Below are 23,666 nucleotides of genomic sequence, written 5' to 3'. Positions count from 1 at the left end.
GTGTAGCTCACAGGCAGGTACTATATCTATGGTGACAGACTGCAAGTCAAAACTCACCCTCAACAGTTAAACACATCTTTACAGTTACAGAATATAGTCCTTTTTGGGTTTTTTTTTTTACACCTGGTACAGTGTGGAATGTATGTCCGGAGGGAATGAACGTGCGCATATAAAATACAATTTATTGATCAGGACAGTTCTTTCAGGGTTGTTTTCTTAAATACCACTGTCAAAAAATGCTTAAATTACCATAAAAAGTTATGCTGGCACTTAAAAGCATTATTGCTCCAGGTTGTTTTATGGCTTTTTGGCAGGTGTCGTAAATGTCGTTGAGCCATTTTTACTATATCTTTGTCAACTTGTAGTCTAACTGGTCAAACTTTAAATGGAAATGAGTGGGTCGCATTTTTTAAAAAGTAGTGCATGTGTTTACGCCGCGGGTAGACAGAGAAAGTTATCCGTTGTCGCCATCTAGTGGCAGGAGTAGAAAAAAACGACATTCGTGAATGAAACTGTTTTTTTCCAGCTCCATTATATGTGTGTTTATTCATGGCACAAAACATATACTGGTTAAATGCTTCTACATTTAGATTCATACAGATCTGATGGTTTTCATCAGCTTCACAAAACTTGAATTTTTATATGTATCACATTTTTTTTACTGTTACAAAAAAAATTGTGACACAATAGAATGAGGTCGGGATATAAAAAAGCTGCCTTTTTTTTTCAAACATGAATACACAGAAACTAAATGTCGTAGCGGACCACTAGAGGTCACACTTCATGACCTCTCTGAGGCAGACAGTGGCGTAACAGGACGAGTCCAGGTCGAAGTTTAAGACGAGCGAATCCTGCGTCTTTTTTTCTTCTTCTCCCCCTTTGCTTGATGCTTCTTGAAGCTGATAGCTGAAGTTGTGTGGCATGGCCAGCAGGGGGCGGTAACAGCCGGGAATGTTCAGTTTGAGGCCGCTGACTCTGAAGCGACAGTCTCCCAGTCCGTCTCTGGACAGTCTTTCTTTGTACCAGGTTCCCATGGAGTTTTCTGGATACTTCACTGTGTTTCCAGGCATCGGCAGCTGAACCTGGAGAAATGAAACCACGTGATACAAGGCAGAGGGCTGGGCAAAAATTTTAGGCAGGCAAATACTATATTATTACCCAAACACTTTTTTTTTGCCTTTTTTTTCCTTTTTTTTTTTAGAAAAAAGGGTAGATAATCAGAGGCTCATTTTTTTATATCATTAAATATTTTTTAGCTAGACAGAAGCCAAGAATTGTCTGTAAATTATTAGTTGCTATTTGCATCAACCACTTACATGTTGAAGTTCAAAAACGCCCGTTTGTTCTTCATGGTCCGTCACCACATGAATCTGGAAAATAAATAAAGTAGATTTTACTGTGGTAAAATCCACTGGTTTATCAACTAGCTTAGCAACATACACCCATAATCCTTATGGAGGATCTGTAACATCTGCCGTCCTAGAGACTTATTTTGATAAAATGTCCTTATTTTATTCAAGAAATTCGAATCATAACCCTTATGGAGGATCTGTAACATCTGCCGTGTTACCTGAGCACAGCTCGTTTCTCCACTGTCGTCTGCCTGACTCTGTCCGTCGTGCGTCCACACCAGGTCTCCTTTCCTGACACTGTGGCCCAGAGTGGTTAGTCTGTGAGCCGCCGCCTCGTTCCACACCCTGAAACAAAATCTTAAAGTGAATTTTCACTTGGAGAAGGCAGATCCTGGATCATAATTCCTTGTGTTTTTCAGTCTGACCTGCTACAGTAAGCATGTAGGTAGAAGACCCTACTGCTGTGGGGTAAACTGAGCCAGGCCTGGGCACAACCGTCTGCACTGGTACCGTATCGGTTCATGGCTCGCAGCATCAGCCTCTCACGGACCTTTGATAGTGGCATCAAAGCCAAAGACTCTTTTGCGTTGTCTGATGCAGGAAAAAAAATCGCAACGTCCTAAACATTTGTTGTTTAACGTCTTCGAGAAAATTGGAGATAATAAAACAGAGTCTCACCCGTCTGGAGGAAGTGTCTCTTGGCCTGATTTGGAGGGTCATCATTTTCGTTTTCTGGAGTGAAGAAGAGGCGAACAGCACTGACCTGACACACAGAAACAGACACACACAACATAAAGGACCCAGGGTGTAGGATGTGGGCAGATGGACTCTGAATACCCACGATGAGAGCAGCAGAAACACAGTATTTGTCCACTTACCATGTCCTCCTTGAGTAAAGCCAGTCCCACGCGGTCTGACTGAACACTCTGTCCACTCCCAAACCTCTGTGGTCCATAGTAGTTGACAAAACCTCTGGCCTGTAACGAACAAAGTTAAAAGTGTCAGCTGTAGCGAATTTAATAGACTGAACATAATGAATATTATTAGCATATATATAATATAGTTTCAAATTTTTTTCTTCCAAAGGTTTTCCAATGATTGAAATTAATCACGATAAATCATTAATATAGTTAATCGTGATTAATCATGATTAATCGAGATATTTCGACAACACCTAAATATGACAACAACAAAAAAAATCTGTATCTTTATGGAACCATTAATGGAGTCATGTGTTTTCACATTTGTTTTTAGTTGTGATTAATCTAAATGATTATTAAAATTATTAAATGTCCAGAGAAATTAGCAAAAAAAAACATTAGTATCATAGCACAAGACACAAGACTACAGTCTGTTGTTACCAAGTTATGAACAAATCATGAAGCTAATAATGTTTTAATATCGATTGCTTTAAGGTCTGATTACCTTCACATTCCCCACTGCTTCCTTCACTAGTGCTGCCAGCCTCGTGTGTCTGTCGGCATTCGAACAGTGAGCACCACTGACCCCATGTGGTCTCAAGTCCCGCACCACCAGGTCAAAGTGGTTTCCCTGCAGTCGCCCGATCCTGAGAGGCTCGCTGACGGAGCGGACGTGAGACAGACGTAGACCTCTCTTTTCAAACTCTGCTTTCTTCTCCATCAGCCTTGAAACACAACAACAGAGGACAGATTTCAGGTGTCCATTAGGAGGTTTTTCAAAGTAATGTCACTGACTTCTTAAGAGTAAAATAAAAGAATCCCAACCTCAGAGCTGAGACCTTCTTGACCACCATGGACTGGTATGTGACGGCTCTTTTGTCCTTAATCCCAGCATAAGTGAAGTCTGACGGTAAGACTCCGAGAGCTGCTGCCATGTAGCTGATGGCCTCCAGAGTCTCCAGGTTCTCCTTACACAGAGTGAAAGCTGGACACAGCAGCCAAGAACCATACATGTCATATACCAGGGCTGTCAAACTCATTTTTACCAAGGGCCACATTAGCAGTACAGTTCCCTTTGAAGAGCTGGTAAATGGAAGACTGTATAGATCAGTGGTCCCCAACCCCCGGTGCACGGACAAGTACCAGTCCATAGGTCATTTGGTACTGGGCCGCAGTGGGACACAGTGGAAAAAAATATACTTAATTTTTACTAATTTACTTTATTCGGATTCTGTCATATCAAACAGAATAGAGTCTAAAAGATGTTTTATTTTGAAAATTGAATGATCCTTCAATGCTCAGCACCTTACTACTGGTCTGTAGTAATGGGTGGTCCTTGGATGACCAGTCCTTGGAACAAAAAAGGTTGGGGACCGCTGTTATAGATGTAACTACTCCATAACACACTAATACATGTTTCTGCAATTGATTATTATTTGATTGATTATAAAAACCTTTAATGACTCAGGTTAATAAACTGTTGCACGGCCTTTACTAAATGCTTTAAAGCTCCCGTGGGCCACATAACACGGCTTGGTGGGCCGCATTTGGCCCCCTACACAACACGGCTTGGTGTGCCACATTTGGCCCCCGGGCCTTCAGTTTGACATGTATGTCATATACCAACCAAGCTCCAACTCTTCAGTTTCCTGTGTTCCTACCCGTGTAAATTTCATCTTCGCTACGTTCATCTGCACTCCTCTTCTTCGGTCTTCCTCGGTCTCGCAGCCTCACCGTGATGGCCGTGCTCCCCTGATCGCTGAAGCTCTTCGTCTCCACCAGTTTCCCAAACTTCCGGCTCAGGAAGTGGTGAACTGCTGTCCTGTGCTCCTTGTTGTCGTCAGGTCCAAACGTATAGGACGAGCCCTGCACTTTGGCATCTATAAATCTGAAAAAGTCCTCAGCCTCGTCCTCCGTGACGAGCTGTGAAAGCTCCCTGTAGTCTGGATCCTCCCTCACTCTGATCTCGGGCTGAATGGTGACGGTCATGAGGAAGGGGAAACGGTGTCTGACGGCACGGTGGACGTTCGCTCTGAGTTGTTTGTCAGCAAAGAATCCCAGAGAGAACTCCTGCCTCGTTGGCCTCTCGTCTCGGAGAGTCAACACAAACTGCTCCAGCTCATTGCTGACAGATTGTCCTAAAATCATGCCCAAGTCCAAACTGTCTGGGGAAACATCGACTCCACAATCACCTGACACGTACATACAGTCTGTGACGGACAGATGATTTTTCTGCTTGTACTCATCCACAGGTTTGTGGGCTTTATTTCGAGAGGCACAACCAGGTTGATCTGCTCCTGCTGCTGCTCTGCCCTCTTTGTTTACCCACTGTCCATTAGTGTCTATCTCAGTCACCACAAAGTCTTTGACAAAATTTTTGATGCTCCCATGAAAACCTTCATGGCTGGAGATGAAGCAAGCAGGGATGCTGACACCATCGATCTCCTGCTTCATGGTCACGTTGTTGCAAATCTGCATCACCTTCACTTATAACTGGAAAAAAACAAAGAGATTTAATGTCGTGAATTCGTTATCAAACTGTGTGTCCTGGTAATTATGCATTAATTAACAGATTATAAACAGATTTCACCATGCTTTTCGACAAGACATTTCGAAACAAAATAACGCATTAATGCTGAGGTTTAAAGTTAACTAAATTATCTGTATTTCCGTAAGATCCAGTACGACTTGATTTGTTTTCGTGAATAGCTTTGTTTTGCACGCAAACGCATGTGACATTTTCCTTATTTTGCGCAACATTACAATTCTCGACTCCATTTAAACGAACAAAATAACAATGGTATAATCGTTAAGTTGAATAACTAAACAGGTCTGATACTGAGACAATCCAAACAGCCTCCAGCACCGGGCTGCAGCCTTAGTATGCAGAACAATGTACATACTTGCGCTACAATCACTACATCAATACATAAAGGTGTAAAAAGACACGTGGGAAGTAAATGCAGGACAATAGACACATATCAACACAAAGTAATATTAGACGTGTCATTAAAGGTGCTCCTAGTTGACGTAAACTCAATATTTACATCCCTAGATTCGCTGCTTTATTGCTGCACCAATGTGTCACTCTTATTTGTAATAGCCACATATTTTCTAAATATTTTTATGTCTCGACATTTGAGCGGGAGCTGCTGCAGGTTAAACAAAGAAAATAAAGCGTGTTAGCGCCTTTAAATGAGCAAACAACGAGCAAGCGTTCGTAGAGGCGTAATAAGTGCCTCAGTAAACTAACCTGCATGTGCTGTGTACACCAGAGGCTGTTGATGTAAACACAATCACGCCGGGACAGTCCGCTCTACTTCCGCAACACGTGACAGTCACGTGTCTTCCCTTAAAGGGACCAACAATATAAAGAAATATTCACGAATAATTACTGTTGGGCCAAATGCAGTGTTCATGCCGAAATAAACACATTTTAGTGTTTTTTCTTTTCTTTTTGGCTAAAACCTTTGGCTAATTTTAATTCATTGTTTTGGTATCTTCCTGTAAGATTTGTATTATTTTTACTTATGTCTTGCCCTCACTTAATTTACGTTATCTCTTGATACATTTGTTGTTATTTTGCTATTGGCTATTGATATAGTTTGTCGAATTTAGGCTATTCTTAGCGTGTTTTATACATACCATTTAAAGCGATACAAAAATACAAAATGTTACCCAGGATACATGAAAGATACAATATATTCTTATAGAGATGTAATTTGTGACACATTTATTTAGTCAGACCCTTCCATATCATATAACTAAATGAAATGCTTACACTGTGAGGACCTGTGTAATTTTGTAAAATATGATGTCATGTTTTTTGTCCTCTGCTGTTCAAAGGCAGAAGAAAATGATGTCACATTTCGATCCTCATTCCTGTTATTTGTGTCTACATTATGGATGCCAACTGTAGTTTAAAGCAAAGAGTGCTTATTAGAGTAAATAGGTTAATGTTAAAGACGGAGGACAAGAAGAAAACAGCGTGTGTAGGTTAAAGACAGAGGACAAGAAGAAAACAGCGTGTGTAGTGATGCAACACTATGGATGCCAACTGCTGTAAAAAACAAAATCCCCGAGAATATTTTTCATTACCAATTGGTGTTGTATTTATTTACAATAAAAGTATCAGTAGTATCCATACCATGAAATAACACAATGGTTACATGTAAACAGGAAATCCCACAGGATTGTGGAGACACTCACCTCCAGCATGTTGAAAGTGAGGGACAAAAGTGTGCAAATGTCTGTTCAGTGTGTGGTCAAACAGCAGCCACGAAACAACCCAGCGGCAGCTCCAGTGAGCAAATCCACGATGTCAGTTACCAGGAAATGCAACACTCCTATAAGGAGCTCGAAGCAACCAATAAAGATGTGAAAAATCTAAACAGGTACCTGGAAAAAGAAGTACAGAGGTGTCACACCAAACTCCACGCTTATATTGCTTTGGAGAAAAAAAAGAGGTTGGCTGAAGAGAAGCATCAACTTTTAATACAGCGTAACAGTTGTCTCCAACAGAAAATCATCGAAACTGTGAAGAAACTTTGTGATTACACAGCTTTGGAAGACGTTTACGAATCTGTTAAGACGGAAAACAAAACCCTGAGTCAGACTAAGTTCATACTGTACCAGCAGGTTCACGAAGTACATAAGACACTCTTCAAGCAAAATCACCTGGAAGAGAAAATTAAAAAAAGACAAGAGGAGAACGAAGCTCTCATTTTGGATAATATCAACCTCCAACGACAGGTTGAGGATTTGACGGAAAAACTAAGAGATACTAAAGGGATAGTGGGAAATTACGAGGCACTGGAATCCGCCATTAAGAACAAGACAGAGTTCAAATACAGCCTCCAGGGCCGACTTCAGGATCTGAACGAGCAGTATGAAAAAGTGAAACCTCAGGTAGAGAAATGTCATAAAATGAAAGCTAATATTGATGCTGTTCAGAAAGAGAATGAGATTCTCATAGAGGAAATCTGCGAACTGCAAGATAAGGTCACATTTGACAAGGCCCTAACGCGGTACTGTGATGGACTCCTTTTGGCCAAAGTGAACGTTAACAAGGAGAATCACGATCTCCAGTACAAAATTGGGAAGCTCCGCAAAGAGCTTCAGAATTTTGAAGGTGTGGAAGACAAATTCAAAGGCACATCAGAGAGAGATTTGATGTGTCGACGCAGGTCTGGACTCAAGAAAAGTTTAAGGACTGAGTTGCGTGCTCATAAACGAGCCAGCTCAGGTCATTGACAACAGCCGAGGGTGAGGGCGTGACCAGATGAGTTCAAATGCAGAGGTGGAGCAGGACCAAGATGAAATGTAACGGATTCTTACGTGGCTCAGATCAGGGCAAGCAAGCTAGACCAACTACTGATGAGAATTCCACCCAAAACTCGGAGACTTTTTCCCATGAACTTTCTGTAATCTGCCATGAACAGAACGTTGAGTGCAGTTTGGATTGGATTAGCACAGTTACAGGCAAGGGCAAGAGTAATGGAAGTTGTTTTTTTGTTTGTTTGTTTGTTTTAAAGAGAAAATAAATGCATGTGTTTTGCAAAGTCCTTTGTAGCCCTCAGTGCTCAGGTCTTAAAAGGACAAAATGTTCTTTATTTATCACAGTGCATTGCAGTTTAATTTTAATATTTATTTATAATCTATTTTGAATTTTACTATTTTGTGATTATTTTCAATTTCTAAGATGTCCAAATCACATTTTAAAGTTTTATGGGAAACATTGCTTCAGGCATCAGTGAATGTGCAGTAGTTGGAAACTGAGTGGCCCTGGCAGAATGCTTGTCCTTCTTTTTCTTTTTAGTCTGTTCTATTCCAGAATTTTTATAATAAACATTTAAAAATATCACCCTCGTTTCAGCTTATTTTGTTTAAGACACGGGGGTAAAGACGGTCCCACTGAAGTGTGAATGGCTTCAGAGTGCATGAAAGAAAGCTGAGTGACAAAAAGATCAAAGGCAAAATTGTAATACATTTTTGCATAAAATGTGGATAAAGTAATTGTCTAAAATGATCAGAAAAATCTGAACCTTAGTCTTTTAAAACCTGAATCCTGTGGGCAATTAGTCGCACAAGTTAAAAATGAGATGTGTAGTGTTGGTGTGTTGTTGTTGTCCTCTCTCTACAGCTGCACTGAATCCTGAGCTGACGAGCCTGAGTACTGGAGGGCGTGGCCTCCAATTGAGAAAGGCAGTATTTAAGCTCCAGCTCAACATGGATTCAGTGCCAGAGCATCTCACCCTGCTGTTTGGATAATGTGTTTGATCGTCTCGTGCTCCAAAGTAATTCCTGTTTTCTTTAATTGTGTTTGTGTGCAAAGAGAGAATTTTTTTTTTAATTATGTTTTTGCCTTTTTGTAGGAACATGTTTGGCACTTGGCCTTTTGTAGGTGTATTTTTTTTAAGAGTTTGGAAAATAAGGTGTCAAACACATACCTAATGGAGGACTTTCTACACTACACTACCGTGAGTTAAAAAAAAGGCTTAAAGCTGAGCTGTCAGCTACTGAATAGTCCAGTGTCACAACGCACCCCAAACAAAAAGTCACAAAAACTTCATGAGTGATTACTCAGTGTGAAACCTGGACCTGTTTAGTTGAACACAATAGTGATGTAATTGCAGGAATTGAAGAAAGCAGCCCAGTGATTGAGTCAGTGAATTACATGAGGAGTTTGTCTTTCCTTTACAAAATTGGGCCACAGTTGGCTCAATGGTAAACACTTGTGTTTATTTCTGCAACATTTGTCAAAATAACACATCAACAATACAAGAACTGCTGTTTATTCCCATTATGTACAAAAAATTACAATACTTCATTCTGTAAATTGTGGAAATAAAATACTATGTGTGTGATAAAAATAACAAAATCCATAACACTATAGAACATGTATATTAGGCATAAATGGTTAAAGTGCACAGGTAGACATTGGATAGCTGTTTGTAGAGAATTCATTGAACAATACTATCGTCAGGAAGACATTTCAACTGCAGGCAGCACATCCAGTGAGCAGTGTGGTGCAAAGGCTTCTTGCAGTCGTCGAGGGTAGTATCAGGTGGGGCAGTATACAGTACAGTCTCTGCAGTGTGCACACGTTTTGCCTTCACTCCTGAAGATTAGGTTTGAAATTTACTGCCAAGTCTACATGATGTGCATCCAAAAAACTAAACAAAATCATACTCTAACATCATTTATACATTAAACATGAGCCTTAATAAAAAACTAAATCTAAAAAATATAATAATTTAAGAAATATACAATCTGCATAACAAGGCATCAGTTCCACATATAACCTGATTATTTACCCAAATAAATGCTGTAACACACAATAATTCAATATTTTAACAATTTAATCAAAGCACCTTGTAAACACTGTTTCAGAAAGATGCTACATAGCAGGTACTATGAAAAGTGATGGAAAAATAATGGTTTTCCTGGTGCTGACAACTTAATGCGTTAGCAAACGGAAAAAAGTCTGTGAAGTTTCTTCAGTTGCCATGTTGAAATGTGATCCGTGCATGTCTTGAACGTGTACCGTTAAAGTCACTGGACTAATTATTGCCTTATGAAACACAGATGTAAAGGCAATTGAGATGGTAGAAGAAAACACCCTAAAATAACACAGTAATAAAACAGTGAAAAGTTTCTAAATATTTGGCTAGATATTGACGTTGGAACACAACCTCAAGCGAGATGCTAAAAGCATGTTCGAATATATCATATATGCATATAGATTGAGTTAAAAATTCAAATTTTATACTCTATACATGAAGGTTAACTTTGCAGCATTGGTAACGTGCATTAATACTTGGAAAAAATCATAGTTTGGCTATAGCATAAAATGTAGCCAGGGTGTCGTATACAGCATAATGTGTTTACATGTGCAAGTTTATAAGTTAATTTGAATATGTACTAAAAGGGACTAGGTTGCTAAAAGGCACCAGGAATATATCTGTTTGAATGGAGAAGAGCCATGAACTCCTGTGTTCTTTTGATCTGGCCCATTAGCTTGATGCTCATGACTAGTAAAACCATCTGGGGACAAGGGACGGAAAACCACAGATCAGATCAAGGCAGGTTCATCTTGTTGAGTTTGGATAATGTGATTGAGAAGATTACGTACCCAGAACACTCCACTTCCAAACTGTATAGCCATCGCCAGTGAAAATGCAAGCTTCAATTCTGAAACGTAAACAGGCAGACAGGGCTGTGCAGAAAGAAGAAATCAAACACAGGTTATTTCAATGGAACGAGAAAAAAGCCTAAAAGTATACACATGTTTTTTCACCTTTTGATAAACGTAATGGTTCTTAGGAGCCCCGAGTGTGGCGCTGCCTCGTAGTCGAATCTGTGAAAGATCACAAACCACTGACACTTGAAACGACCAAAACGACGATTGGCAACTCAAATGAGCAACTGTGCATATAAAGAAAAGTACTCACACATTTTCCTGGTTTCTGACAATTGCAAGATGTAGGAATGAACGGCCCCCAGTCTTTGTATCCCTCGATGAGACCGCAGCACTCAAACTTGAACACACAACCAGAGTAATTACAAATTCTCGGAATGTTCCAAACACAGCTTCAAATGTAGGATTGTAAAATCCAAATTTTAACTAATCGGGTAAGTTGGAAATCACATAGCGTACACAAGTACCTATGTAACTCACCTACGCTAATACGGTGGTAACATCAAAATCTGGGCCATAAAAAACCTCACATGAGTCTCGCTTATACCTGGGAGCCATAATGAAGGGTTCCCAAAAAAGCAACACAAACGAAAGAAAGCGAATGTAGCTCAATCTAATGTATAACATTCAAACAGCTGTTGGGAACAAAGCTAAGCATATAGGGGAGTACGATGATGCAGTTGTCCAATCAGCTCGCAAACTAGTTTCCGTCACAATGATGGAACAAGATTTACTTAATGAATTTATGGGAGGCGGCGACATAACCACGAAACACAGTAGGTCGAGGATGACGTAAACCGATGTCCGCCTTAGCAAACCTGATTACCAAAGTTGTCTCCACCAGCTATCTGAATTTGAATCAAATTTGTGAATCAAAGTAAAAAGTGAAATCTATAGGAGGTAGTAGCAGGTCTACACACAATACTGCCAATGTGATACAACTTCTAAAATTAAACGTGCAATGTAATACGGTGAGGAAACAGGAACAACCTCTGGAAGATAAATGTTTCGACCTGAGAGACACGACTGTAAAACATTGTGGAGAATGTGAATGATTTCACTGCACGTCCCTGTTAACGAAGGCGTTGTCAACTTTAGGATATGTTTTTTTTTCTTTCTTTTCTCAAGTGTTCATAGGTTTCCTCCCTTACTCACTGGCAAAATACCATATCTATCCTTTACCACCCTAACCTGCTGCAAGCTTATAAGTATAGATTTTGTTACTGCAGCATCGTTGCTTAACTAAATCATGTGCATCATGCCATTGTTGAGCTTTAGTGTTAACTACCGTATTTTTCACATAAAAATCTACACCATGCAGTATCTTTGAACAGCCGCACTCAGGTGTTTGCACTTTATTAAACCTCTATTAATTTTTTGCATTTTGCAGGTAACATGGTAGATTCTTACTTCTTCCTGAATACGATACAGCAGGGTCTTGTTAGCTTTGCTCATTCCACTGAGTGGCATCATCGAACGCAATTTTGCCTCTTCTCGTAGAACGCGTTTCTAAAAAAAAACAAAAACAAAAAAGAAACACAGCAAGAGAATAGTTTCTTTAGCTGTTGCAGTAGCTACACTGAAAACATATGACACATTACTGTAACCACGATTGAAAGGCATGCTACACACTTTACCTCGTACATATCTTGGTAGCTCAGTGACGTCCTGACGATAATTGTTTGACTGGCTACTGCCATCCCTGTCGCGTACTGCAAATACACAAAAGAACATGAGTGAAAGGCACAAAAACACAAGAGAGAAACACACACCGATTATTTTTTTTATTATTATTATTTTCTACCAGAATCAAACACCATCTTTTTCCTTTCCAGGCTCCAAACACCCCGAGCATCGACAGCAGCAGGCAGCTGATCACTATGACGTACATTAACACCACAGAAACATTGGAAACCAGCTGTGTAGGAAAAAAACACATCAGGGTTAGCAGAAACACATTTCCAGGAACAAATATTGTCTGTGTACGGCACCTGGAAAATATTCTTTAATACATATGTTTCAGGCAAAGATGTATTGCTGACACAGCACGGCTAACAAAGGGTTCAGAGGTCAGGGTCGGCTTTGGAGCGCTCCCCTCAGCACATGGAGATAACTCACTGTCCTGCCCAAGGACACTTAAACAGGCAGATGCTTGTTGACATCAGGGCTTGAACCCAGCTCCACCATAGTAATTACTGTGCAACAAAAAAATTGCTAAAGCATGATTCACGTCAGATTTGGAAAAAAAAAAAATCTATAAAAATTCTGCTGCTTCACTTTTAAATATACTGTAGTATTTAAAGCTACAGTGAATACATGATCAATTTTTGAGATATTTTTGATGCCATCAGGGATAGAAAATCAGAAAACAATCTTACTTTGCCAGTTTGGACCAGATCTCTATGCCACGCTACTGTCATGGTCAGAATGGAGAAACACAGTGCCTGTAAGAGTTACGAAGATAATGACGTAAGTCGTACAGCATTAACACACTTTGAAAGGTCATATTCAATTTTCTTTATCAATACTGATACACGTATCAAAAGTAGTTTTTCTAAGGGAATTACTATTTACACTTAAATTATCTACAAATATATTTTGTTTTTTACCAAATATATAAATATATTATCTATATGTAAATATAATTTAATAAATATATAATATTATAATGAATTTATATGAATATATATTTAATTATATATAATGGAATATATATGTATATAAAAATATATCATGCGTACTATTTAAAGCTAAACTGGACAGTATTTCTGTTAGCAGAATGGGTCTTAGTACTGTACACTCAAAGATTAAATTTACATCCAATAAGGGTCTTCTTTAAGGAGGCGGCCATGTTGGATGAGCACATATTGACATTAACACATACCAGACAGATTATGAAAAAAATACTAATAAAGTTGGTTAGTGAATTAGCACATTTGAGCAAATGACATGTAAATAAAACAAACATATATTTGACCATTTCTATAATGACAATATAAAGGAAGCAGAGCTCCCCCTGGGGGTTCTAACTGTCCACCGATGCTCGGACAAAAATGGTGAAGTAAGGAATATTGAACCACAACGTTTAACTACACCACTAGGTGTAGCTAAATACTAAAGGGTGTAACTTTAACTAAGGAGTCACTAAAGCAAATCAGTTTTGAAAATCTTTACAAAGCAGTCTCATTACAAACATCACAGGAGGCTGTAGTGCATGATGGGAAACTCACAAACACAGTACATCTTATTAGCATTACACTAATAATTATCTGCAACAGAGGAGCATTTTTCAACTTGTACTTGTGATTCTACGTCTGTACTTCCTTACTGTGGATTTCAGTCATTTCTCTGAGCTTTTCACATTTTCTTATTAAAAAAATATTGCAGACATTGCACCTCTCTCTGATGGAATGGAGTCGCTGCAGCATTATTGCAGACATTGCACCTCTGATGGAATGGAGTCGCTGCAGCATCCCTGTGAAACCTCATCTTTCTCTGGTTATTTATAGACTGAGTCAGGATGATTTAGGGTCAGGGTAAATAATTAACAGCAGTACTGCAATGCAAACATTTCACCAGAGAGGAAATTAAAAAAAAAAATCTTAAAAAAAATTAGCATCAATAATAAATCAATAGGCCTCGTGTTTCAGGGATGCATTTACAGGAGCAGTTTACATACCATATGTACAGTGTTTGCCATGATAAACGGCCGTTTCATGGTGGTTTTGTCCGCCACCACGATCACCGAGCTCTGCTGCATGATGGTGCTGCGGCCGCGTCTCTCTCCACCGTTAGTCTGAGTCTCCGGCACCACCTTTTTTCTCTCATAAACTAGGTATTTACTGCTGTTTGTGAAGGTTTGAACACAGAGGGCGTCTGTGGTCTGACCGCACACGACGTCATCAGGACGTAGGCACTGAATGAGGAGCAGGTGCTGCCTTCAGATGCGATCGGAGAAACGACGATTAACAGAAGAATCTGTTGGTTTCTATTTTAATCACAGAATATGCGATTTAGAAAGTATTATTATTATTATTATGTTGCTATTCTGGTTTCACCACTTCCGTAAAATAAAAAATACCATAAAATATTATATTTTAAAATATTATATAATGTGAATTATATAAGTTACCGTCAAAGACTGCCAAAAGTCATCTCGAAGTTTAAGTATTATGAAGCCAAATTATGGTTAAAACTATTTTTTAGATAGCAAATAGACCCAAAACTGTCAAAAATAGCTATATAAGACGCTAAAAAACGCTAAATGCTAATAGCTAAAACTAAAAAGAAGGCATCTTAGTGTAATCCCTGAAATATTAATTACCCAATAAGATAAAACATTGCCAGGAAATACCTTCTAATCTTCTTGAAAAATAGCCACACTATAGTTTAACCCGAAAAAAGAAATAAAGAAAGACAAAATAAGCAAGACGACTGAGAATTGCCCTAGAAATACAGTGGCTAAAACTGTAGTGACAAATTAGCTCATAAGAAAACACAATTATTGTTAATCATCATATAAAAAAAGATAGCTGTCAAAATTCAAAGCTGTCAGAAGATAATCTAAAATCTTTAAATGCAGTTAAATATATTTTGTTATTATTCCAAACTTTGTTAATATTTTAAATTCTGCTGTGATATTTGCTTATAACTAAAGATGAAGAAAAGGGCATGACTTTGGGGACTTCATGCAGCATTTTAACAGGAAGTCAGACAACAGTGTTGTCATCTTCACTTCACACAACATTTTTTTAAAAAAGCACAGAGGAAGTTATCCTTAAATGCTGCTCAGTGCTGTGTCGGTCTGGTTGTATATTATATCCCTGGTTAATAATTCACCCGCCAAGTTGTTTCAGTTTTGGTTGTCGACGCTTGAAATGACTTCATTACCCAGGATGCATCTGGCAACAAGGCAGGGCCTTTCACAGGACAGGTAGGGCGGGTTTCTACTGTTACCACAGGTGGTGTGGAAAGAAAGAAAGAAAGAAAGAGTCACCGGGGGTGTAAGTCAGTAACAGGAAAGACTGATGACAGGAGAACACAAAGACAGTGAACAGGAAAGAACCTGACACGTGTGAACGAGTGAGCAGCAGATGGACTAGACAGAGAACACAAAGAAGCTTCTTCAACTTTGACTGGATTTTTACTCTGTTTTAAATCATTTGTGTTTTGTACTGTTGGACTGGCAGCTAACTCCACCTGTGCAGGAGGACATGAAGGATGCCTTGTTTTGCTGTGGGTCAATAAGTGGGTCAACGACTGCGTGAAGGCTGAAAGGAGCAGCAGATGTGAAACTGGATGAATATAACCTTTCGAATATATTTATCACCAAACAGAACGCCATCATGTTTTGAAAACCTTTACCAGGAAATGCTGGAGAAATTGATTGTTTATGAGACACAGGCTAACTTGTGAATTGCACCACTTTTTTTTCCAAACTTTACTGCAAGGAGGAGAAGTGGAGTTGACACATTTCCTACACGGTACAGGAAGGCTGACTTCCTCTACTTCAACTCTTCAAAACCAACCACAATCATGCAGAACCTGGGAACTGAGCATGATGACTCCTTCGACTTCCTGTTCAAGATCATCCTGATAGGGGACTCTAATGTGGGGAAGACCTGCGTGGTACAGAATTTCAAATCAGGGATTTTCGCAGAGCGTCAGCAGAACACCATTGGTGTGGACTTCACTGTGCGCACAGTTGACATCGAGGGAAAGAAAGTAAAGGTAAGACACTGAGTGTGCCCTCAATGTATAAACCACGGACGTCAGAAGCACGCCTTATGTTGAACATCATTGGACGTATCTGTTAAAGCAGCTGTAAACACTTGAAACTGTTCAGAACTTTGGTCAATTATGCTCAATTTAATGGTTAATTACAATAACTAATCATCTGCCCTGACTAATTACTTTGGGTGGTTGGGAGGCAACCATATTTTTCAAAAGCTGCAAACAACAAACATGCACATTTTGTAGCACCAACTGTGACCACAGTGTGTCCCCCGTTGACCTGCCATCAGTGCGTTGTTGTGATGACCGTTGTTGAACAAGGGGTGAAAATATACTGTATCTGCTGGACTTGAACTCTGGAACTCTGCTACCGCTCAATGTACAAGACAAAAAATATATATGATGAAATAGTTTCACTTAATTTGATTAAATGAATTTGCACAAACAATTTTGCTATGCTCCATCAAGTGGTTCAAATCAGAGGCTGGGTTAAGGACAAATAAATGCAGTCTGAGAACTTTGTAGCTGTTTTTAATGGATTAAAAACATTTTTAAAAAAAGCCCAATGGCCATATTCAGCCCAAAGGCCATAGTTTGCCAAAAAAAGAAATAATTAAATTAAAGAGGCCATTTTAGCCATTAAATTAAACAAGGCTGACTCTCTGTAAAAACCTATCAAATTTTGAGAAAATGTGGTTGCTTTTTGACAAAATCAGTGAATTTCATAACATGACTCCACATCTCTTGGTTCTTTAAAAAATAAAAACAATAATCTAATGTTATACTGACTACAGCCTCACTAACTTCCCACAATGGGAAACAAACCTTTTATGGCTGACTATTAAAAGAATAAACAGAACATAATAAAACATCTCATTATGAGTGCTGTTCTTACTCGTTTCCTCAAAATGCTTGGAAAACCAGAGCAAAACTCTGGAAAAACCCCAAACCTGATTATAGTCACAGTAAATGTCACTGCCCTCATACAGAGTGTTGTGGAGTCAGCTGTTTGTGACAGTACAGCCTGAGGTTCATGCTGCAGGCCCTGCAGTCAAATATGAAGTTAGACTATGAGCAGAGAAAACAGGAAATGACAGTTTGTGGTGTAAGAGCAAACGTTCAGGTCCAGTTTTAGATAAGAACTTACGTGTGTGTCTGTGTGTGTATGTGCCTGTGTGTATGCAGGTACAGTTGTAAATAAAACTCAACTTGTCACTTTTGAGGCAGTCGGTTTATGTCCCAAACAAGTTTGACCAGGTGCTCGCGTGAAAAACCTGCCGTTCAAGCTTTTCTGCTCCAGCTTTTGTTGGAGGTAAAAAAAAAAACAAACAACCTCAGTCGTTAAAAATGGAAACTGTAGGGTATAAAAAGACTCAGCAGTTTATTTAATCTCAGGACTATTTCCTTTGTTACTATGACTCATATTTGCCAACTACAATAGAAAACAAGGTGATTAGCGATTAGCTATTCTGCCACCAACAGGTTCTGCGATGCGAAGACGTTCTTAAAATATATATTTTGAGTTAGTGGAAAAGAACATTTGCTCATATTACTAGTTTTTGCTCATTAATAAAGTGTATTTGTATGAATCTGTGTGTGACATGATGCTTTAAATGTATGTCCTTTAGTACTGTATAATGATATGATTAAAATGTTCCATTTATGCAGAACTTCTTTTAGGTTCCCTGTAACTTCACAGAGACACACCCACAGGAACACAAATATTCTGTGGATGAGTCAGTAATGTGACTGGTAACTAAGACTAAAGGGCTGATGGAAATAGTTAGGCTGCTAGAAGTTAAATGCTTCTGGTTAGATGCTAAATGAAACTGATTAGATGCTTAATCCTACCATTAGATGTCAAATGCTACTGGTATCAAAGTCAAAATCAAAGTCAACTTTACTGTCAAATGCTAAGATGCTAAATGCTTCTGGTTAGATGCTAAATCCTACTGTTAGATGCTAAATACAACTGGTTAGATGCTATATACAACTGGTTAGATGTTAAATGCTACTAGTTAGATGCTAAATGCTGCTGGTTAGATGTTAAATGCAATTGGGTAGTGCCTACATGCTAAATGCTAAAAACTGTTACTTTTAAGGATTGTTTTCCTTTCTTTTTTTTTTTTTTAAAGAATTTATAAGATAGAAAAACACCAAGGTTATTATTAGCCTCTGGGGTCTTATTAGTCAGGAGTGTAGCCTTTTTGCCAAGTAACAGATGCAGTCATTTAAGGGTAGTTTCCAGTAAATTCCAGATGAGTCTCCTGAGGTGTCCCAGTCCATACTTCTTTGGTGAATCTGTCAGAATTGGACAGAATAAAATTCTCTTTGCCATTTTATAAAAAAAAGACAATCTAATGAAATAAACTCTGTGCGTCCCTTTTTTCCACATTGCCCAAGCTCCAGATTAAACTGCAAACATCAGCTATGTTATACTTTAGGTATTATTTCTCTCATTTTTGTATTTATTAAATCTTTGAGGTACTTCATCAGGCTGTGTTTGAAACAAAATCACCAGCTGCAGTTTGTTCTTCTGAGATGCATTATGGGGAGTTTTTATTACCAAAATTGAAGGCCTAAGTACAGAGGATGTCAAACAGTAGTAAAGAAAATTGTGTTTATGTATTTCACTGTAAATTGTTTTGGGGTTTTTTTACTCACTGTCTACTGTCAAAGCAGAAAGGCAGGTGTCTCACAGTGGAATGAAAAACAAACTGCAGTCTGGTTTGGTTGCTATAACTGCTGTTACCATGCAAACATGATCTGTCAGACGCTTGGGGAGTTTGTGTGAATGTGTGTGCAGCCAAATTAATTGGTTTCACAAATTAAAGATTGATCGCCTCCTTGTGTTTGTGTATTTGTAACAGATCCAGGTTTGGGACACGGCAGGTCAGGAGAGGTTTCGTACCATCACTCAGAGCTACTATCGCAGTGCTCATGGTGCCATGATCGCTTATGACATCACACGTCGCTCCACCTTTGACTCTGTGATTCACTGGATCAAAGAGGTGGAGCTGTACGGGGCGGCTAATGTGGTGCTGGTGCTTATAGGTAAGTGTGTGTGTGTTTTTTCGAGGTGACCCTATTCAACATTGTAGAAAGACCTGAGCTGTAAGTGCTTCTTCTGTAGACTGTAATAATGAGGTCCTCAGGCAGTTTCTTAGGCTAGGTCAAACTAATAGTTAATGTTTGGCCCCAAATACTTAATTGTTAATTGAGAATTTAAGTATTTAACACAATATAACTTAGTTTATGCATTCATGCTAAAATTAGCAAAAACAAAACACTTCAGAAAAAAAATTGCTGGTCAGCCAGTGAGTCAACAGTGAGTACTAAGTCAACAGAAAAGTAATTAGCTAAATAATTTTGCTAAAAACTCCAGGAAAAAATAGCTAAAAAGGATAGCTAAAGCTAACAGAAAAAAAATTCATAGAAGTTTCTACAAAATCAAAAAACATCTTTGCCTAAATATTATTAGCTAACCAACAGTGTAGGAGAAAAAAAAAGAAGGAAGAAGGAATGAATTCATGGGCCACAGAAAACCTGTCTGAGTGCCACACTATGTCCCTGGGTCAGATTTTGGTCACACCTGCAATCACATGTTAACCAAACTATTGTTGTGAGAGGCTGCAGTGAATTTGATTACCACTAAAATTCTTAACCTGAATACTTGGAATGAAAGCACAATGTTCCCAACACCATTTTTTCTGCGTGAAAACGTAATTAGTCTGGAACACACAGCAATCAACTCACACTCAGGGTAATTAAAAGTCATACTTTAGACCATTCTTTGCCAAGGTGTGGCTTTAGAAATGTTTTTATTTGTACCGTTGACTGATTTTATACACATAAATTATTAATATATATATATATATTCAAATGTAGTGGCAAATACGTAGAAAATTGTCTAAAACTACCTACGAGTGTCAACATCATCTCTGTCTAGGGAACAAATGTGACCTGGAGAACGAGCGGCAGGTTCTCTTTGAAGACGCCTGCAATCTGGCAAAGGACAAAGGAATACTTGCTGCTCTAGAAACATCTGCCAAGGTAAAGAGAGTTCGCTGTACTGTAAAAACCACAGAGGAGCGATAGTTATACCTCATGTTCTCATCCAAATGTTGTCTCCAGGAGAGCCAGAATGTCGAAGAAGCCTTTATAATGATGGCCAGGGAGCTACTCTACCGCAATGGACTCAATGTCCAGCAGGGGGACCTACCTGGAGTGTCCCTGGCGACCAACTCTAGACCGATAAATGGTAGCATTGGAACCTACACGCCACCAGAGAAGAAGACATGTTGTTGATACCATCTTGACAACAGTAAGAAGAGAAGAAAATGAAGAAGAAAAACGCATGGGAAAGACCGCAAATGCATCAAATGCGTTGAAAATCCAGGAGGATTTGGGAATTTTCCAACCCATGCTGCAGAGTTAGCACTTTTGCTGTTGAGATAAAACTGCGGCAAAGGCAGCACTGCATACGTGTGATCAGTGTTGTGTCAAAGTAACAGGAAGTGACCATGTTTAATTTTCCTGTTTCTATCCTCTACGGACAGAGGTGTTACAATACCAGCGGTGGCGTTAATTCAAATCGTTAAGTCACATAATTACACATTATTATAACTTACACTTACACATGCTCATCTCAGCTAACAGTGGATATAAAAATACTCTTTTTAGTACTCTAAATATCAGATTTCCTTGTGCGAAAACCTGAAGCCAAATTTGTCAATTTTACAATTGTTTATATATTATTAACTCAAGTTCAGCTGTTGTCATACGATTTTTTTGTCACTGTTGAAGGTCAATGTCGATATTGTCTGGTGATTATGTATACACGTTATTCAGACTTATGTTTTTACTTAAAACATTAGTGTGAAATTTAAAATAAGGGAAGGTCGATTAAATTATACAAGGTTGATAAAGTTTAACTTCGGTTCCGTTAACTCTGCTGTCATTTTTTAAAATAAATTAAATTAAACATATATATTGTCCGGTATATAATAATAAACATTTAAAAACATTTTTCTATATAAAATTATTTCAATAAAATGAATGACCCCTTGCAGTATCATACGCCCCCTGGTGGATAAAAACAATATTGCTGGTCCAGGTTACTGGATATACCGTACATGTCATTATTTTTTTTTATATTAGTCTGGACCACAAATGTTAAAATATCCAATTAGTTCGTCTCTAAAAAAAAGTTTAAAAAATAACATCGTACCTCACCAAAGGAACACTACTGTATATCCACTGTAGAGCGTGGTGGTGGTAGCATTAGCATCATGCTGTGGTGCTTTTTATCTTTACCTGTTGCTGGGGTTTTTATTAGATTAAAGGAAATTACTAGCACCCTGCAGTGCTAGGTATTTATCGTACAAGGTTTACTATCGTAAAAATGTGGAAATGAAATGTGAATGAAAATACAGTGTTCCCTCTCTATATCACGGTTCTCCTTTTCCTCCCTCAGTACATCGCGGATCTTTTTGTTAATCCGATCTCGCGAAATATAGCAAAAAATAAACTTTTAAATGAAACTTTATAAAATAATTAAACATACAAAAGTTTTGGCTTTAAAATGTGGATTCTTGTTTCGAAATTGAGACTATCGCATTTGCAAACGATCGCTCGTAGCTTTGTTTACCGAGGCGAGATCGTACGCAGCATACTTGGCTAATTGAGTATCTTCTGTTCCTCACGCTGGTTGGCTTATGTATCTTAATGTCTCTCGTTCACTTCGCTCTGCGTCGCTATTTTATAACTCTACTGTGCACAATTGTATGGGGAAATAGTAATACAGTCTAGGGAGGGTTGATAACAGTGTAGGGGAGGTTCGTAAGGGGTAAATATATACGGAAATAATATGAAAGCCATCTTGAACCTACTTTTACAGGTGGGTCTTGGAACACAACTACCGCGATAGGAGAGGTATCACTGTAGGGGTTACAGTGATACCTGCGGCCAAAATCAACAAAAGTACCCTTTACTCGTCTATTTTCGGTGTGTTTTTTCTTATTTCCTTCATGCTATTTCTATTATTTTTCTGCCAAACTTCCTGTCATGCCCCACTGCCGCTACGTTGCCTTGAGCTGCGATCCTCTGCTGCTGCACTCTGGAGAACGACCGTTTGTAGAAACTCCCTCAAAGCAGGAAGCTGCAGGTTAGGGATTTTTGTTGCACTTTCTCCAGTGACAGATTTATGCCTCACATTTGTATACGGGGGGGCTGGTAAATGAGTTTGAACTGTGTTTCTGTTGTGTGTGTTTCAGTAAAATCGGGTTAAAGTTTGTTTGTTTTATTAAGTTCTGGGGCCACAAAAACAACCATTAGTGCGATTTTTGTACATGGGTCACTGTTGGCCTCCAGAATGTTGGCCAAGGATATCAAGAAAGGTTTTTATATGTTTCTAATTTCACGTGTTGATGACTGTGGTTGGAGTTTTCCCAGTGGGAAAAGTTACAGTCCATCCATTGTCTGGTGACTATGAGTACCACACCACACTATATGATTCACGACTACACAATTAAAACCGTTCAGTGACCTCCGGCCTTTGTGTCTACATCTGCATTTTTATTTATTTTACAGAAGTGAATTTTGAGGTTAATGGGTTCAATTCCTGTTAAATGCCGATGTGTCCCTGGGCATGGCATGTATAACACAAGACTCATTCAACAATCCAGTTATTGAGATATGTAGATGACAAACAGGCTAACTTCTTTTCTACCTATATGTCAGAGTTATACTCATTAAAACCACTAGATGGCACTGTGCTATTACATATAAATTGTCAAAGACAAGACAGTTTATTGTTGCAGACAACGATTTAATCCAAAACAGAGGACGCCACTGACATAAACTGAAAAGAAAAGAAAAAATCCAAAGTCATCTTTAGCAACTAATTCAAAATTAAAAAACAGCTGGGCTAAACTAGAATTTCTGGGCCACAGCAAAACTGTTAGAGGAATTGTGCCACAATTTACTTGTGGGCTTGAATGTATTACAGCACTAATTTGAACTGATGTCTGTGTGGTATCCATCCAAAACTAAAATCAGCACTTGGCAAATTATGAATCCTTCACTATAAAAACCATCCCATTCCACTTTAGTTAGTAAGTTCCTCTCAACTGTGATACGGTTCTTGTTTTTCTGTTTCCTCTCCTTCAGTAGTTTATGAGGTGTCACGTAATAAATCTCTAGCCCCAAAAATATGACTGCATTTCCTGAATATGGCGTCCAGTGAAAACAACATGAGATGTCACTGGCTGATTATTATTTCTGGTCTTAGGTTCATGTGATGTCTGAATACTTCTGAGATCAATGGGATGAGGCCAAGTGAAACTGAAGCTTGGCAGTGACAGGTCCAGGGTTTTCATTATTACTGGCCTCGGAGGTCTGATATCATACTGTTGAGAGTTTTATGTTTGTGTTGCACTAGAACGGTGGTTCCCAATTATT

General features: G+C 38.7%; 4 protein-coding genes across 6 annotated transcripts; 2 read left to right on the top strand and 2 right to left on the bottom strand.

Annotated features, from left to right (window-relative positions):
• Positions 1-422: 422 nt before the first annotated feature.
• pus7l (pseudouridine synthase 7 like) lies at positions 423-6,021 on the bottom strand. 2 transcript variants are annotated; one of them, XM_008315774.3, is made up of 10 exons: positions 5,918-6,021; positions 3,934-4,765; positions 3,098-3,257; positions 2,778-2,997; positions 2,231-2,329; positions 2,031-2,115; positions 1,778-1,943; positions 1,571-1,697; positions 1,317-1,370; positions 423-1,082 (listed from the first exon to the last, which is right to left on the bottom strand). In XM_008315774.3, exons 2-10 carry the CDS (start codon positions 4,748-4,750, stop codon positions 768-770), a joined length of 2,043 nt encoding a protein of 680 aa, XP_008313996.1. In that variant the 5' UTR covers positions 4,751-4,765; positions 5,918-6,021; the 3' UTR covers positions 423-767. The 2 variants fall into 2 exon arrangements, with proteins under 2 accessions (XP_008313996.1, XP_024913167.1); XM_025057399.1 differs by lacking the exon at positions 5,918-6,021 and adding an exon at positions 5,526-5,764.
• Positions 6,022-6,109: 88 nt separating this feature from the next.
• LOC103382844 (myosin heavy chain, fast skeletal muscle-like) lies at positions 6,110-7,885 on the top strand. The gene is made up of 2 exons (XM_008315776.3): positions 6,110-6,268; positions 6,307-7,885. The coding sequence occupies exon 2, from the start codon at positions 6,434-6,436 to the stop codon at positions 7,523-7,525; it is 1,092 nt and encodes a 363-aa protein (XP_008313998.1). The 5' UTR covers positions 6,110-6,268; positions 6,307-6,433; the 3' UTR covers positions 7,526-7,885.
• A 617-nt stretch (positions 7,886-8,502) lies between these two features.
• On the top strand, positions 8,503-21,231 carry LOC103382846 (ras-related protein Rab-19-like). Of its 2 annotated transcripts, XM_025057400.1 has the most exons (5): positions 8,503-8,568; positions 15,923-16,202; positions 19,076-19,259; positions 20,155-20,258; positions 20,340-21,231. In XM_025057400.1, the coding sequence occupies exons 2-5, from the start codon at positions 16,008-16,010 to the stop codon at positions 20,511-20,513; spliced, it is 657 nt and encodes a 218-aa protein (XP_024913168.1). In that variant the 5' UTR covers positions 8,503-8,568; positions 15,923-16,007; the 3' UTR covers positions 20,514-21,231. The 2 variants fall into 2 exon arrangements, with proteins under 2 accessions (XP_024913168.1, XP_008314000.1); XM_008315778.3 differs by lacking the exon at positions 8,503-8,568 and having other exon boundaries at positions 15,254-16,202.
• LOC103382845 (tetraspanin-8-like) lies at positions 8,633-14,410 on the bottom strand. Its single transcript, XM_008315777.3, has 9 exons — positions 14,152-14,410; positions 12,851-12,916; positions 12,277-12,390; positions 12,110-12,184; positions 11,883-11,981; positions 10,726-10,812; positions 10,572-10,631; positions 10,407-10,490; positions 8,633-10,318 (listed from the first exon to the last, which is right to left on the bottom strand). Exons 1-9 carry the CDS (start codon positions 14,230-14,232, stop codon positions 10,214-10,216), a joined length of 771 nt encoding a protein of 256 aa, XP_008313999.1. The 5' UTR covers positions 14,233-14,410; the 3' UTR covers positions 8,633-10,213.
• Positions 21,232-23,666: the final 2,435 nt, after the last annotated feature.

Source organism: Cynoglossus semilaevis, chromosome 8, assembly GCF_000523025.1.
Source record: "Cynoglossus semilaevis isolate Cse_v1.0 chromosome 8, Cse_v1.0, whole genome shotgun sequence".
NCBI lineage: Eukaryota > Metazoa > Chordata > Actinopteri > Pleuronectiformes > Cynoglossidae > Cynoglossus > Cynoglossus semilaevis.
This window is presented reverse-complemented; position numbering and strand designations above follow the sequence as displayed.

Bases quoted from the DNA above. Each gene is read 5' to 3' on its own strand.
- pus7l (XM_008315774.3), bottom strand. From the start codon at position 4,750: ATGCAGATTTGCAACAACGTGACCATGAAGCAGGAGATCGATGGTGTC. The intron at 3,258-3,933 runs GTAGGAACACAG...TGCTGTGTCCAG, and splicing joins CGAAGATGAAATTTACACGG to CTTTCACTCTGTGTAAGGAG. The intron at 1,944-2,030 runs GTGAGACTCTGT...TTCCTGCATCAG, and splicing joins GAGACACTTCCTCCAGACGG to ACAACGCAAAAGAGTCTTTG.
- LOC103382844 (XM_008315776.3), top strand. From the start codon at position 6,434: ATGGTTACATGTAAACAGGAAATCCCACAGGATTGTGGAGACACTCAC.
- LOC103382845 (XM_008315777.3), bottom strand. From the start codon at position 14,232: ATGCAGCAGAGCTCGGTGATCGTGGTGGCGGACAAAACCACCATGAAA. The intron at 12,391-12,850 runs GTAAGATTGTTT...TTTCCTACACAG, and splicing joins ATCTGGTCCAAACTGGCAAA to CTGGTTTCCAATGTTTCTGT. The intron at 10,491-10,571 runs GTGAAAAAACAT...CTTTCTGCACAG, and splicing joins ACCATTACGTTTATCAAAAG to CCCTGTCTGCCTGTTTACGT.
- LOC103382846 (XM_025057400.1), top strand. From the start codon at position 16,008: ATGCAGAACCTGGGAACTGAGCATGATGACTCCTTCGACTTCCTGTTC. The intron at 19,260-20,154 runs GTAAGTGTGTGT...ATCTCTGTCTAG, and splicing joins TGTGGTGCTGGTGCTTATAG to GGAACAAATGTGACCTGGAG. The intron at 20,259-20,339 runs GTAAAGAGAGTT...TGTTGTCTCCAG, and splicing joins CTCTAGAAACATCTGCCAAG to GAGAGCCAGAATGTCGAAGA.